The sequence below is a fragment of the Festucalex cinctus genome, chromosome 18 (genome assembly GCF_051991245.1).
Source record: "Festucalex cinctus isolate MCC-2025b chromosome 18, RoL_Fcin_1.0, whole genome shotgun sequence".
NCBI lineage: Eukaryota > Metazoa > Chordata > Actinopteri > Syngnathiformes > Syngnathidae > Festucalex > Festucalex cinctus.
The window spans coordinates 4,662,888-4,679,159 of NC_135428.1; the positions used below are offsets into that span (position 1 = coordinate 4,662,888).

At 38.2% G+C, this 16,272-nt stretch overlaps 1 protein-coding gene across 2 annotated transcripts in view; it reads right to left on the reverse strand.

The window, feature by feature from the left end:
• gabra3 (gamma-aminobutyric acid type A receptor subunit alpha3) overlaps positions 1–16,272 on the reverse strand; it is a 91,716-nt gene that overhangs the window by 15,607 nt on the left and 59,837 nt on the right. For both annotated transcript variants that reach the window (XM_077504992.1, XM_077504991.1), the window contains exons 5-8: positions 7,473–7,693; positions 6,466–6,548; positions 5,350–5,493; positions 1,639–1,791 (exon numbers count right to left, since the gene is read on the reverse strand). In XM_077504992.1, the coding sequence (XP_077361118.1) occupies positions 1,639–1,791; positions 5,350–5,493; positions 6,466–6,548; positions 7,473–7,693 (601 nt within the window). The remainder of the gene's footprint in view (positions 1–1,638; positions 1,792–5,349; positions 5,494–6,465; positions 6,549–7,472; positions 7,694–16,272) is intronic.

A 16,272-nucleotide genomic window follows, 5' to 3' on the forward strand; every position in this document is an offset into this window, starting at 1 on the left:
ACGTCCCCCTCCCCAGCCACTTCTGCGTTCCCAATCTGACTGTGATTCAGATTTAGATATGGCTGGTTCTTTCCCTTTTAGCCGTTCTACTCAGTCAGTTTTTGATCGGTTTTCCTTTGTCTGAGCTGCGTGTGCCCTCACCTCTGACTCTTCGCTTTGACCTCCACTTGGCCATTTAAGATAACATAAACGTTATTAGTCCCACAAAGAGAATACATGAAGCAAAGAGAAGACATTTGGAATAGAAGCACATTCAAAAACAATATAGAAAACGTGAACTATTATCCATCCATTGTATCTGACACCCCAGACGCCCTCCAAAATGGCCCCGGTGAAACGCTTCCTTTAGTAGTGGACAACCTCCAGAATTACTTGTCCAAAACTGTCCTCTCACTCCAGTAGCTTGTTTTCCTGTCGTTCCGTTTGTATTTAGTTGCCTGTTTTTCTTTCAGTTGTTCTCTGACTATTGTACAATGTCTCATGTCCTGTTGCGTGCCATCTGCCCTGTTTATTTGATCACATCACTCTGGTTTTTCGGCTTTAATTTAGTATTTTTTGCTCGTGCTACCTTGTTCCTTTGTTTGGCTTTTTGGAAATCAATATACAATGTTGTAAAACAGGTTAGGGGACATACATAGTAGCAGCTAGCGCTGTGCACGAATGGGTGGTAATTCGGACATTCAAATTAAAAAATCAAATCATAATTTATGGACTTGGATCAAAAAGGCATCAAAATCGTTCTGAATACATGACTATATGTTTCAAAAAAGATATATATTAATGGTGTCAAAATTAGTGCGTTAATTTTGAGTTAACTTAAAGTTCCTTACAATTTTAAAAATGTGAATTTCACAAGTTACTTCATGTTAAAGACCAGCCTGTTTCTTGAGTTGAGATTTGTGGTGATTTTGTGCCTTTACCTTTTTGTAAGAAGATTCACAAGCTCACCAGTGCATTTAGTTTTTCTCACAATGTACCAAACTGTTTATTTGTTTACTGTTTACTCTTTGATGGTTTTGCTCTTTTTTTTTTTTTTTTTGTCAGCCTCAGAATGGGCTGTTTCACCCCAATTGAGAGCTACTTTGACAGCATGTTGTGTGTTCACAGCAACAGCTTCCAAATGCAAACGCCACACCTAGAATCAACTCCAGACCTTTTAACTGCACATTTGATGACGGTTAATGAGGGACGGGCCAATGCACATTAATTCTATATTGATTATATGATTGCATCCTGTACTGTATATGTCTTTGTCAACAGCTAAAATAACAAAACTTGTGCCACTGTCCAAATATTTTTGGGCCTAACTGTATATATCGTGCAATTTTAGGAGCCAGTCCAGCCCTTGGTAGCAGCACTATAGCAACAGAAAGGAACTCGGACTAGCAAATTGCATCTCATCTTGGAGTCTGGCACAGTGATGACAATGTTTGGATGAGATTAGATTGATTAGCTGGATATGCCTGCACAATCAAATGAGATCAATGCTGCCTATTGAATTAAATCATCTCTGCACGTTGCTTTTGCTCTTACCTCGCCCTTTAAAAGCCCCACATACTCACCCGGCCATCAGTCTCTCAGACTTCAGTTATTATTTAGTGCATTCAGGGTTGCATCAAAACACAAGCTGGAACTCACCAAATACGGTGCGTGCGGGAACTGATTCTCTGTTTAACCAGAAGGACACCTGTGACAGTATGACTGTCATGATGCAAGGAAGGTAGGTTTGGATCACAAAATAGCCAATTTTCCGTTTCAGATGGAAGTATGTTGTCATCACTACATATTCTCCTGAAGAGAGAGAGCAGAAAAAAAAGAGAAATGGAGACATAGCAGATCAAGTAGACAACACAAGCCGACATGCTGTAACATTTAGACATATTCAATTAAGTATATTAATGCCAAGGTTGCCATAGCGTTCTCACTATTTCCCTGTTTAGTCCTTAAGCGAAAAAATCAGGCACACGTTTCTTTTAGACCAGGGGTGTCCGAATTTTTTCCTCTGAGGGCCACATACAGAAAAATAGAAAGCTGCAAGGGCCACTTTGACTTTTTTTTTTTCAAAAAGTTATTTATTAAGATATTCCTTGCCAGACCAGCAAAAAATACATCATTTGACGTCTTTTTCCGTCAATGGCAGTGAATGAGTTAAACATGGTAAAAAATCAATGAAGCAATTATAAATTGTTGATATAATGTGCAGTTACTTATTGAAAACTGCTAACAGACACAAGGCAAATAGTGACCCCTGTGTGCCACTATAATAGATACGCCTCTCCACTGAGCAGCAGCTGAATCCCAACTTGACATTCTGAACCACAACAAGAACAATCGGTCGTCAACTGACCACACTTAATTAAGAACCATTAATCTAATGTGATTTTTTTCACAAATTGGACCTTGACACTAACCAACAAGTGGATGAAACTATTTTTATTTCTGAAACTGAATTATTATCTGCAAATTTGTGTCTTTGCATAGCTAGAAATGTTTAATCCACCCTCTTTTTTTTTTTTTTTTTTTTTTAAAACAGCATTGAAAAATTATTTTTAGTATTTGCCGCGGGCCGCCAAAACATGTATGGCGGGGCCGCAAATGGCCCCTGGCCCGTAGTTTGGACACCCCTGTTTTAGAGCCTTGAAAGAACAAAATGTTACTTGGCCTGTGCAAAGCTTATTAAAGGAATCATTTAACATCCACCTTCAAGTCGGCGTTTAGTAGCAAGACTTTGTGTGAAACCACCAAACAGCAAAACAATAATGATTATCTCAAACAAAGTGTTCTCAGTAGAGTTTCTGACCACATACAGCACACCTTTTACTTCAAGGAAAACAGGCCAGAGGGCACTGCAAAAAGTGGTTTCATTGTTAGTTAGGTCTCAAAGCGCAAGTGAAACCTGCCACAGCTCTGTGACCCAGTGGCTTCCCTCCCGAGAGTCGCAAGGAGCAAAAAGCTTTTAAAGAGGAAAACTTTTCACCTCTCTTACAGTCTTCTGTTACTTTTTTGTTGCCGCTCATCCATCCCTCCGATTTCTATTCCGCTTATCTGACTTATTGTTGGCCCCAGCTTGAGAATCCTTGAGGCCATAGTCGATCCATCCGTGCTTTTTGATGAATACATAAACCTGTAATCCGCTCGTGATTTTTCCCACCTAAAAGTTGTTTCTGAACTTCATTCTGAACTAGAAATAAACATGCTGCTGCTACGCTTTTTATCTAGATCACATTGATTCAGCCACATCCTGCTAATTCTGTTGTCCTGGCAATTTTCCCATGTTATTTTTAGGCTACAGTTCAATACAGAGCCCCAATCATCGGGCACCTCCACACTTGGTGGATCCGGTGTCGTTTTATTGTCGTGTTAGGTGACTGCAGTCTGCTGACCACATTTAACTAAATGTTCCTCACATGATAATATGAACAAAAGGTGATCGAGCATTGCAGTGCATTCTCCTGAAATTGTGGAATGTACTTCCATTTGAGCTAAGTCAGTCTGGTTGTGTTTTTATTTTGGCTAATGCTAAATCTATCTTGGTTGACAGTTCAACAGTTGTAAATAAAGCAATGCACTGTATTATAATCAGATATGCATTCCAGTTTGTCCACTTCTGTGTTTAATGTTGCTGTTTATTTTCTACAGTAAGGTTGGCAGTTGTTTTTTCTTGTGCCAGGGTTTCCTTCTCCAAATGAGATGCAAAGTTTTGTTGCTCCAAGTTGTTTATTTGGGACCATTAGTGTTGCAGTTCTTAACATTGTTCTTGGTCTCGTGACAGGTTTCGCGACCACTTTGACTGCCAAACGTTATCTAAAAAACTCCAACGGTGCCAGCCGTTTTGGAGCATTTTTAACTCATCTTTTAAAGCAAACAGAATATTGTGATGACATAAATATGGTGGTAAGATGACATAAATATGGTGGATACCATATGAAAGATTGGATTACATTCTTTCATGAGAAAAAAAAAAGTATGTTTCTACCTTATTTCGTTCTTTAGTAATCACCATTTGAAATTAGGTCATTGGAGTGACATAAGCGAAAATACAAAAATATTAAGAGAAAAACAAGCTTTTAGTGAAAAAGATACATTTTTTTGCACAACAGACACTAATATTTTTTGTTTCGTGACAAGGCAGCGCAGCACAAGGCGTTGCGCTGCCCATTGAGAGAGAAAGAAAAAACAAAAATGTAATAAACGTAAATTACCGTTTTTGGCAGCATTCATTTGGATTTTAGAATACGCCATTAAATGTTTTTGGCGGTCAAAGAGTTAAGGGTCTCGTCTCGGAATCGAATGCATTTTTACTGAGTCTTGTCTCGGTCAAGACTTCCAAAATTCTTGGTCATGTCTTGGTCGCAACCTCCAAAAGTCTTGGACTCAAACTCTAAAGGTCTTTGGTCTTGTCTCAGTCTCAACCTTCAATCTTGGTCTTGTCTCGGTCTCGATAATGTGTTGATCTCGCTTGATTTGGTCTTGACTACAACACTAGGCCCCAAAATATTCATTCAAAGATAAACAGGACATACGTTCAACACGTCGTTACTGCTATTATTATTATGCGAAAACAAGTCCCCTTGCTTGATGCTAACTTAAATAGGAGATGCCATAGACGGACTAAAAGAAATTTGTATCAGTAGTGTGGTCATTTCAACCATCAAATAACTGTTCTGTATTTATGCAAAAGTAACATAAGCAAAGACGACTTCCACCAATACTCACAGGTATATATTCTCCATGGAAACATTTTAGTTGATGTTCTTCTTTATTATTAATCGACTCTACCTGTATCAGGCTAACTCATGCATGCCACAGCAAATTGTTTGATTGTGTTTTATTTATTTATTATATTTTTTATATATTTATTATAATTATACACCGACGCACTCAATAGACTCAATTTTATGGTCATCCCATCATTGTGATGACCAGTTCTGAGGCAGGACCCCGATTCCATTGAAAAACTGTTTCACACTGCCTGCAATGACCCATATGATAAAAATAATTTTGCCCTTCTGCAGCACCTGTCAAAGGGCTGAGAAAAATTGCACACGGCTTTGGACGGAAATACGGATTGATTTTTGGATCAGGGAGGAAAATCCGAAGAAAGTGAAATTTATTTTCCATCAGTGCAATTCATCTTTAAAGTGTCAAGAGTATGCTCAGCGGCTTAGGATGGGGCACACCTCGGATTTCGCCAACCAGTCCCCATGCTGACACGCAGAAATAAACACCAACCAGCAGAAGCCTTTTGATTTTTTAAATACAATCCACAAGCTTTTTTTTTTTTTGTGCCAACCCACAGAGTAGCACCATGCTGGCCAGTATATTCTTTGTATTCTCTATGAACTGTACCTGTACTGGAACTTATGGTTTCTTTGCCAATAACGTGTCCCAGTAGGTCATACTGGTTGAGCCTGGAACCATCGCCAGCCACAGAAACAGAACGCTCGTCGTCATGAGTCCAGAGGTAAATCACCTCATTGTTGGTGTATGCATCTAGGAAGCAGAAGGCGGCAAACACGGATTAGAGGCGGCTTTATTTCATGTCGATGGTGATAATTCTTTTATTGAAAGTCCAAGAATAAGGGAAATCTTCATTTGTTTGTTTTATTTACGTGTTCTTTTAATGAGGAAGTCAACCCAATTTTTTATTTTTTTTACTCTAATATGTTCTATGCAGCCCCACTGGTCGTAATATGGGCATTCTGGTTAATATTGCATTAGTTGGAATATGAGTGAAGCAGCAAAATCCAGCCATTTTTTTCCCCTCCCATCTCAGAGGGCGGCCATTTTGCCACTTGCTGTCGACTGAAGATGACGTAATATGTCATATGTATGTTTGGGCATGATTTGAATTAATTGTACAAAAATAAAAATATAATAAAATAATAATAAATTAAAATAATGTAAATGTAACAAAAAATAATAATATTTAGAATTTTTTTTTTTTTTTTTTAACCTCCCAAGAATTCTTGACAATAATATGTTCTCTGCAGCCCCAGTTGTCTAAATGCAATATTTTGGTTAATATTGCGTTATCAGAAGGCGGCCATTTTGCCACTCACTGTGAACTGAAAATGACATCACAGTTGCTCAGGGCTCAGGTAACGACCAATCACAGTTCAGCTTGAGAAAACAGGTGAGCTGTGATTGGTCGTTGCCTGAGCCCTGAGCAACTATGATGTCATCTTCAGTCGACAGCAAGTGGCAAAATGGCTGCACCCTTGAGATGGATAAAAATGGCTGGATTTTGCTTCTTAACTCTTATTTCACAAATGTAATATTAATCAGAACGTCTAGACTAGTGAGGTCACATGTAACATATTATTGTCAAGAAATATTTCAGGTTGACTTCCACTTTGAAGCATATGAAACGCAGTGATATCTGGGACCAATATTTAAGTTTAGTTTGCTTGCGATTTTGTATACTGACTGTAGTGCTAAACTTTTGCTGTTACTGTGACTCACAGCTTCCAAATTTCAGGGGACAGGCGTGCGCATCCATGGGGAAATCCTCCAGGTGCATTGGACATTCGGCATGAATGGTCAACCTTGACGGGCGAAGGATGGGGGGGCAGGCAGGGGTGAGGTCACGTGGGGTTGAAGACATAGGAAATACGACACAAGTCAAAACACAAGCCAAGACGCAACACCCACTGTGCATCTTTTATAGTCACTTTTATTTCTGAACCTGAAGTTTAATGGGGAATCAATATAAGCGAGTCAATGAGCTATTTACTGATTATACACACTGGCAATTCTTTGGTTGGAACGTTGTGTCAGGGTAAAAAGAATCCGTTTATGGAACAATTTACACACAAACAATCCTAATAAAATATAGCACTTTATTCAAAAGTAAGGTCAAAACCTTGAAGTGTAATGTACTAATAAAATGATATAATGGAATATAATTTGAAATTTACCGTTTCTTATTTGGGATGGGTAAATATTACTATTTCATTTTTATATTTTAGTTTTTATAATCTGTGTTGGCCTGAATGTAGTTTGTATTAAACACATTTGATTAACAGTAAATAGTCGTCCCTTGTGGTTCACTTTTTCAGTGCATCATTTTTTATTGCACAGTACAATACAGTTACTCAACTGCATGTAAACATGATTGTTAGCTAATTGAATATGGCCTATCACTGCTCGTTATAAAAAAACTGCAATCCATAACAGCCAATATTGCTCTTATATGAAACAATAACGATAATACAATAAAGTAATCAAAAGGGAGCCTCAACTGGCACCGTCACCTGTATTAGCCACTTTGGAATAGCCTGCAAATTGTACGTCATAAAGTGTAGACCCGCCTTTTAAAGGCATACACACATTCACGTATTTGTTACTGTAGTGTAGAATGTGTGGATGGAAATTCCAAGTGGATGAAAATAATTACTTAAACCTCACATGCTCATACTGTCTAAATTGTCAATGTTCGGTCTATTAGAGTTGTTGTTGTTCCGTCTTACCTCATAGTGTATAGAAGTGTGCCATTGTCAACTAGTCGCAGAAGTTTGTTTGGAGTTGTCATGTTGTGGGCCACAGACTTCTTCCCATTGTGGAAAAATGTGTCAGGTGTCCAGATCTTACTGGCAAGGAGGTTGTTGAGGGGCAACACCTGCATGGGCCCATCAAATTTCAGCCTCTCATCTCTCCAACTCTGGCGGAAAAATACATCGATGGTGTACTCCTGTGGGGAGTGGAGTGGAAAGTTGTAATCATACGAAGCGCTCAAGTGTATGGCATTTATTCTTTAGAGAAAACAGAAAGATATAGTGTCACACAGGTTTCCTACTACAGTCGGCGTGTACACAATTAATTTTCATTCTAAATATCCTGATTTAAACATTGATTCATGATTTTAGCATGCAGCAATGTTTGAACAACCTCGTCACGTAACTCCGCTGAAACAGTAGGTTGTTACCATAGCAATGACAGGCACCATTTTCCTTCTTGCAAACCAGTTGAAAACGATTTTGAAACAGTAATTTTCATATTTAATACAATTGAGTTTCATGGCACTGTTTGAAAAACAAATTTGCCCATCTGTGCTCAGCTAGTTAGCTAGCTAGCTAGCGAGCTGACGATCACAGTTCTCTATCACAGTAGTACAGTGCCTAATCTTTTTTATTATTATATATTTTTTTTTTACTCCAAGGACCACTTTCACGTATAAATATAACCCTCTCGCTGGCGGCCCGCTGCAGCATGTTCAGCCACTGTCACACGGCAAATGTTAGCATTAGCTGTTAGCGGGGTGCCAGCATATTTAAGCTAGACGCCACAATGGTTGACCATAGGCTACAAGTAGCCTACTTTGCAATGCGCTGAACGTGAGGGTCAACTTCAAAATAAAAACGTAAGATATCACATTTCCAGTCGATCCCTGATCATGATTTTAGAGTGCAGCAATGTTTGAACAACCAAGTCGCACAAGTCCACTGACACAGTTTGTAGTCAGAGACACCATTTTGCTTAGTTCAAGAAATTTGAAAATGATTTTAAAGGAGTCATTTTCATATTTGACACAATTAAGTTACATGGCCCTGTTTGAAAAACAAATTGTAGTATGGGACCTGTGCTCAGCTAGCTCGGTAGCTAGCTTACTAGCAATTGTTGTTCATAGACTACTATGTAATGTGCTGTGAGGGTCAAAACATAAGTAATACTAGGGGTGCACCAATCACAAATTTTTCTGCCGATACCCGGTCTTTTAAAATGTCTGATCCTGCCGATCCTGATTTTTGCCGATCCAGATTTTTTTCCCCCCCATAACAAGCAGCATACACCTTCAGTGCTCCAATGTTGTTTTATTGAACAGTACCTGTTAAATAATACAAACAGGTTGTTTTCACTGCACATGAAGTAGTTCTCTCCAATAAAGATGAAAAGCCTATTAGTCATCTCAGCAGAAGAGGACAGTGTCTGACTTGTTCAGGCCTCAGAGGAGGCTGATGAAATCGGTGGAAAATGAAAGAAATCGGGGCCGATAAATCGGCCAGCTAATCTCAGAAGTAAACGTCATGGCGGCTGACTTGACTTCTTAGTGTGCAAAAGTGTGGTGACAGAATTGAAATGGAGCGCAATATTCAATTTCCAGTCCTCATGCGCACCAGCGCACCACTTATGTGCACCCCTGATTAAAATTTAATTTTGTCAGTCTTCATTTTTTTGCAAAAATAGTCACTAGAGGGGTCAGAAACGTCACTAATTTGACATTTCCAATGTCGCCCTTACGTTAGTAATAGTTATTACATCTACATTTCACATTTTTTTGTCAAACGGCAAAAACTTGAACGTGTTAACTTTCCAAATAAAATAAGAACAAAGTAAGTCGTATCCATTCAAACGGGAATGTATTTCATGTTCGATCTGAAGGAGTTGGTGTCCTGGCAACAGAGCTCCTCATTAGCTGTGTATAGCAGCTGTGCAGACTTGAGTGATCGATAATTTCGCTTTTTTTTTTTTCCTTTCTGGTACATTCAAAGGCTTCTTGGTGAGCAGTGATGTGGAACTGACTGCACCGTGGGTGAAAATCAAAAAACTGGTGATCATTTCCAAGTGGCTTCAAAACAAGGCCATCATCCTCAGCGGGGGGGGATTTGTAACGTCTCTACTCAACACATCAAAATGGCCTCTCCAAACAGTGCCGACTGGATGTTAATTGATGTTCCTGACCTTGCGCTGCACTGCTAACCAAATTGAAACAATTACTCTGCTTTATCGTAAACGCAGCCCTGAAAATAACATACATTCATTTGGTGTTACAAACCAAGTAAAATCATCTTTTTTTTTTATTTGCAATCACAAGCGACTAATCACATCAGATCGGATACGGGTTGTTTGCCCAGTGCAAACAAGTGATGGCTGCAGGCCAGCAGAAACAGATGAAATCACATGGACACCAGAGGGCAGTTGTATTAATGATTCCTTCCCTCAAAATACAAAAACGCATTCCAAAAGACAATCTAGCAGTTTGCACCCAAGGCTTAAGACCATGAATGCACGTTTGAAAGAAACAAACAATTGACTATAAAACAGAATTGGCATTTTGGCAGAGCTTTTTATTTTCATGTCTTTTTTTATTACACACAATTTAACATGCAGATCATTAGTGGCCTTGTGCGCACATGTCGATGTCTCAGCAATGTTGTTTGCTTGCTATGCTTGTGTGAAAATAATGGATAGAATTTTTGACTTAGACTTTAGACTTGACTTTATTGATCCCTTTGGGATGGCTCCCTCTGGGAAATTTACATGTCCAGCAGCAATGAGAACAGATAATAAAATTAAAAAAAATAATTGAATCAATCAATAAATAAGGTTATTGCACCAGATATTGAATTAATAATAACAATAATAATAATGATAATAATAAAATGAAAAATAAGAATTCAATCAATCAATAAATAAGGTTATTAATCATTATTTTATTGACTGTAAGAATCTTAAAGACTGAAAGAAGCTTTTGTAATACACTTAAATGCAAAATTTAAATGAATCGGATTTGCCGATTAAATAATCGTTAATTGATTAATCTAAAAATATTCGATAGTGACAGTACTAGATTAATGGGGTATAATGGAGGGGAAAAAAGTAATCAAATGGCACCACATCAGCTCCAAAAGGTTCCTTGGGTGCTAGTTTTAATTCTTAATAATTACATTTATTTTTTTTTTTTTTTTACATCTTCTGAAAATCATGTTGCAAGGAACTTGAAAGAAAAAAAATGCTGGCATTCTTGTGCAAATCTGAATCTCCACGAATCCATCCATTTTCTTGACCGCTTGTTCCTCACAAGGGTCACGGGGGGTGCTGGAGCCTATCTCTGGTCGCCAGCCAATCACAGGGCACACAGAGACGAACAACCATCCACACTCACAAGCACACCTCGGGACAATTGGGAGCGCCCAATTAACCTGCCATGCATGTCTTTGGAATGTGGGAGGAAACCCACGCGGGCACGGGGAGAACATGCAAACTCCACCCAGGAAGGCCGGAGCCTGGACTCGAACCCGAGTCCTCAGAACTGGGAGGCGGACGTGCTCAAATCTGAATCTATTAGACTGAAATATTTTCTGCAGAATGACTAATGAATTATGAATGACTTTTCCTTGTGCATTTTTTTTTTTTTTTTTAAACATCATAGGTTGAAGTAGATTTGAATTCAGAATGTGCAGCATTGCACTCGAACTGACTTGCAGTTATTCGAGTATCTTATAAAGTTAACACTTGTCTTTGTATAAGTTGACGCGCCCTTTGACCCGTCTCACAGAGGTTGATAATCTGCCAGTTTTTCCATTTTTTCTCTCTCATTCTATTCAATTTAGATGTGATTCAAGAACTAGGACAACCACGTAAAACACATTCCCTTTCGCCTGCCTGTCAATGTGAGCTTTTAGTCTGTGCGTTTATACATATTTTTACATAATAGCGCATGTTCTATCAAAGAGGGGAAGTTATTTAGCGCCGTGGCTCTCTGAAGAAATGATTGAAGTCGTGAGGGTAAACTTTCTTTTCAGAAAATATGCTTTTTGAGCTTATTAGACCATTTCCCACGCAAAGCCTCACCTGTGCTTGTTAACCACAGTTGTGACGGTTAAATTCAGCTAAAAATGATCACCGTGTAAAGGGCGATATCTTTTATTGGTTTGCTTGTTTTGGACAGAAATCGCCAATAAACACGGAGGATTAACAGAGCCAGTATATTGTTTTTGGCAGATTGCCCTAATGAAATTGCTTTTTTTTTTTTTTTGTTCTTTTCAATGTGTGGACCTGCTAGCCACGTTTTACATCCAAGTAACATCCTCCCTACAACTTGCTCTCCATCCTCCATATCCTGCACCTCCGCTACCAAACAACCAATACCCGCATTTATTGGATTTTTGATTATTGCTTGCTTGTTGTCAGACTTGTTTTGCAGCTTGGGCTACCTTTTCTAGTAGTAACGCTCGCCTGTCTGGTGTTTCTCTAAAAAAAAAAAATCTCCAAAATGCACCTGGCTCAGCCCTCGATATTTGAGTTCATTTATCTGTATTCCCTGCGTGCTCGGTCCAAAAAGCCAAAGCGTCACGTTAATGAGTGACGTGAGGAAGAATAAAACAAAGCCTCACACTGCAAGGTATTACCGCGGAGACATTTTGTCCTTGCTTCTGTTCTCAAAGGATTAATTAGGATTATTAATTTTATGTCCCGGTAGTGATAGGATGGAACTTCTCCAATTACAGTTTTACCCCTTTAAACAATAAACAGGACATTTTGTCTTTACACGAGATTGGTCTGGTCTTGTTTTTGTTACATGCTGGGGCCAATATTTCGGGATTTCACAGACTTGCGGGGCCCACCCGTCCTTGTGGGGCCATTTTGCCATTTTTTGAGGGTAAAGACTTGGTATTACAGTTTAGGTTTGAATTGGGTTATGGTTGAGGTTAGGGTAATGAATGTGTGTGCATGTATGTGCATGTGAATTAGTGTAAATTTGTACTCATTAGTTCACCGAAAACCTAATAAAAATCCCATTACCCTTCACCTTAGCCGGATACTTCAGAGTCTCGCCAAAATTGTGAAGTTCAGAAGGTCGGGAGACCAGAGAAAAGCTCAAAGGAAAGAAAGATGAATCAAAGCGAAATCCAGCACCAACGAGACACCACTGGCCACCCACATGGATACAAAACCAGAAATTTTACACCAACCCCAGAAACCTCTAAATTCCAACAGATAAGGGAGATCTCAAGAGACCAGAGGAAAAACTAAAGAGAGGAAGCAGAGTGAGATCCACAGACACCAGCATCCACCGATTCAGGGAGCAGTGGGAGGGAGAGGCGAATTCTGTTTGAATTTCAATATTCCAGGTTTGAAGCCTTTTTTAATGACCTCCACATTTTTTTTTCAATAAATATTTAAGGAATACTTGACTCACTTAGCAATTTTCAGCAGTAAAAAGTTAACATTTTGTCTATAATTAACGTGGTAACGTCATTTTCTGTGCTGAGGAAGTAGGTAACGACCAACCATGGCTCCAATTACTGACCAAACCCACCAAACAGGTGAGCCATGATTGGTCCTTACCTACTTCCTCAGCACAGATGATGTCATCATCAGTCGACAGCAAATAGAAAAAAAATACTTTTTAAAGGTATTAATTGTACATGATGATAATGATGCTATCAAATTCATTCTGGACAAAATATTAACTTTACATTGCTGAAAATTGTTCAACGAGTTAAGCATCCCTTTAATTGAGATATTTTTCGTATACATTATGATTTTACACGACTGCACTGCCTCATGCTTAGAGGAGTTTCTAATATACTTTTTTTTTTTTATTAAATCGGAGCATTATTTTTTTGTAAAAGCAAAATTATAATAAACGTCCTGCATTAAAACCTGCAAGTGTTAGTCAGTGTACAGTCAGGTCTGTAAATATTGTGATATTGACACAATTCTCATCTTTTTGGCTGTAAACCAGCGCAATAGATTTGAAATAAAATGAACAAGGTATGTCTTCTGATGTCTAACAGTGCCTTCTTGTTAGATGAGATCGTGTGGAAAAAGCATTAGCAACAAAAATGATGGGCGGCTAATGAGATGGCATGGAACTACATAATGGAATATTGATGAATAGAATACCTTCATTAATTTCTCAATAGGAACTTTGCGTTGCATTTGAATGTCTTTGTTGACAGATGATGCAAGCTTCAGATAAAGGAAAACAATGTCAATATTTCGTTTGAGTCGACAACTTGACCTTAGCATTGTTAGCTAAACGTTAGCTAACTCATGTGACAGTTGTGATTTACTGCTCAGGAAAGATCGGTTGTCTCTAGAACTAATGTTATTCGTGAAATATGTGAAGATGTCTTTTTTTTTTTTTTTGACAATACACAGCTGGCCAGACATGACATTCACCAGTGTGATAATGACACACGCCACTTCCTTCAGGCAGCACATCCATTATCTCCATTCTTGTGAGCTTCACTGAGCATTGTAATGATTAGTCAAAGATTTGATTGATGGACTGTAAACTAATTACTGGTCATTCTTGATTCTGTGCTGTAAATAATTCTCTCAGCGTCCTTTTTTGTGTGTATGTGTGTGTGTGTGTGTGTGTGTGAATTCACCTTTCCTTTGCTGAGAGTGTAACCTGTGTGAGATTCGCAACCAACTGTGAAACTCCTGCAAACTGCAATTATCTTCAGTGTTCATCTTCCTCCTCTGAGGCGTAAACACATTTAGCACTTCACTGTGTTCAGCCCAAGGCACATCTTGTTCCACAAATATAATCACATTGCAGTAAACAAATGAAGGACAATGTCCATAACTGCATCTCCTAAAACTTCTTGTCATTAATAACCATAAAAACAAACATCCTCTTTTGGTTTTATTTCTCTTTTATGACTTCCACAGTTGGTCCTACTTAGTCATGATTGCATTGCAGTATATAATTGTATAACCTAAATTAGGTTATATGCACTAGAATGAGGACTTATGACTGAAAACAAAAGGCCCTGGTGTCTTAATGGCATCTTATTTAAACCCCCCCCCCAAAAAAAAACACAAAAAAAAACAAGAATTATAGCGCACTTTACACCAATATATATATATATATATATATATATATATATATATATATATATATATTTATTTATTTTTTTTAGAGGAAAAACATACTATATTACGGTAAACCTTGAAGACCGTGATTAATTCAATGTTTATGAACACAAATGTCTTTCACTTCTGCAGTGGAGTTTCATCATAAAAGTGAGCAACATTTTCTGTGCCACTGAAAAAAAGAAAAAAAAGAAAAAAAAAAAGGTCAGTACGGACTAAATATTTATTATTCCTGCACATGGGCTACAGACCTCTGCCAAGGACTAAACAATGTTAAAAACATTTGTATTTTATTTTAGTAAAACACAGTTAAACATCATTTGGGACCAGCAGTAAAACGTAAGAATTATATTTAAACATTTTCAGTTAAAGTCAGAAAGTTGGTTTTAGAACATTCTCGATTAGGGCTCCAAGATGTTGAAATTAGGAATTACAACACGGCACCGTCTATAAGAATGTTAAATTTCGACTTGGCTTATTTCTACACTCACATTTGGTTCAACAACAAATGTTTTGCAAGTAGTCTTTTTCTGGTTGCAAACCATGTTTAGAAAAAAAGCCATTTCTCCTGACACATCTGGATTTTGGCCTGTTTTACTGCCGCTTCGCCTCTGTTTTTTTTTTTTTTTTGTGCCCCGTTATTTAGCTCATTTCAGATAAAGGTATCATTTTAAAGTGTGTTATTGTAGTAACCTTAAGTTATATTATGTTTTAAGTCTTTTGAGTTGTTGACTTTTTGCAGAATGTATGGAAGTACTGTTGCTACTGGAGACTTTGAATTTTATATATCTATCTATCTATCTATCTATCTATCTATCTAACTAGCTAGCTTATATGCATCTCATACACAAGTAAGAGTATTCTAGCTAGCTAGCTAGCTTGATGCATGCCGAGTCGTAGTAACAATGACAATCTGTTCGTCTGGATGGATAGATAGGTAAATTCGATAAAATAGATTCAATAAAATAGATTTGATAAAATAGATTAAGATCTATCTATCTATCTATCTATCAAGCTAGCTTATATGCATCTCATACACAAATAAGAGTATTCTAGCTAGCTAGCTAGCTAGCTTGATGCATGCTGAGTCGTAGTACCAATGACAATCTGTTCATCTGGATGGATAGATAGGTAGATTAGATAAAATAGATTCAATAAAATAGATTTGATCAAATAGATTAAGATCTATGTATCTATCTATCTATCTATCTATCTATCTATCTATCTATCTATCCAGATGAACAGATTGCCATTGCTACTACGACTCAGCATGCATCAACAAACACACTTACTTGGGTATGAGCTGCATCTAATTTCAGGGAAACATAGACAGAGGAAGTGAGTAAGACGATTGTCGAGATGCAAGAGCACGCCCCTCCCTACTTAGGGGAGATCAGTGTCAAGACCGTAACCTACATCGTGGGCCTTGCGCTGACACAGTGCAGAGATTTGACATGCTCGCGCGCTCACAGCTCATGGCGCCGACTTTCAACAACGTCGGTTATTTGCAGAGAATTCCACTTGTTTTGGAGACACGTGGCATATTGGGCTTTCAGTGAAGGCTACGGGTGAGAAGTGAAGCTTTTCAAGTGCATTTGAGGTTGGAGACGGGTAATTGGACCAGCGGATATACTGTGCTTCAATAAAGAGATCTGCGGG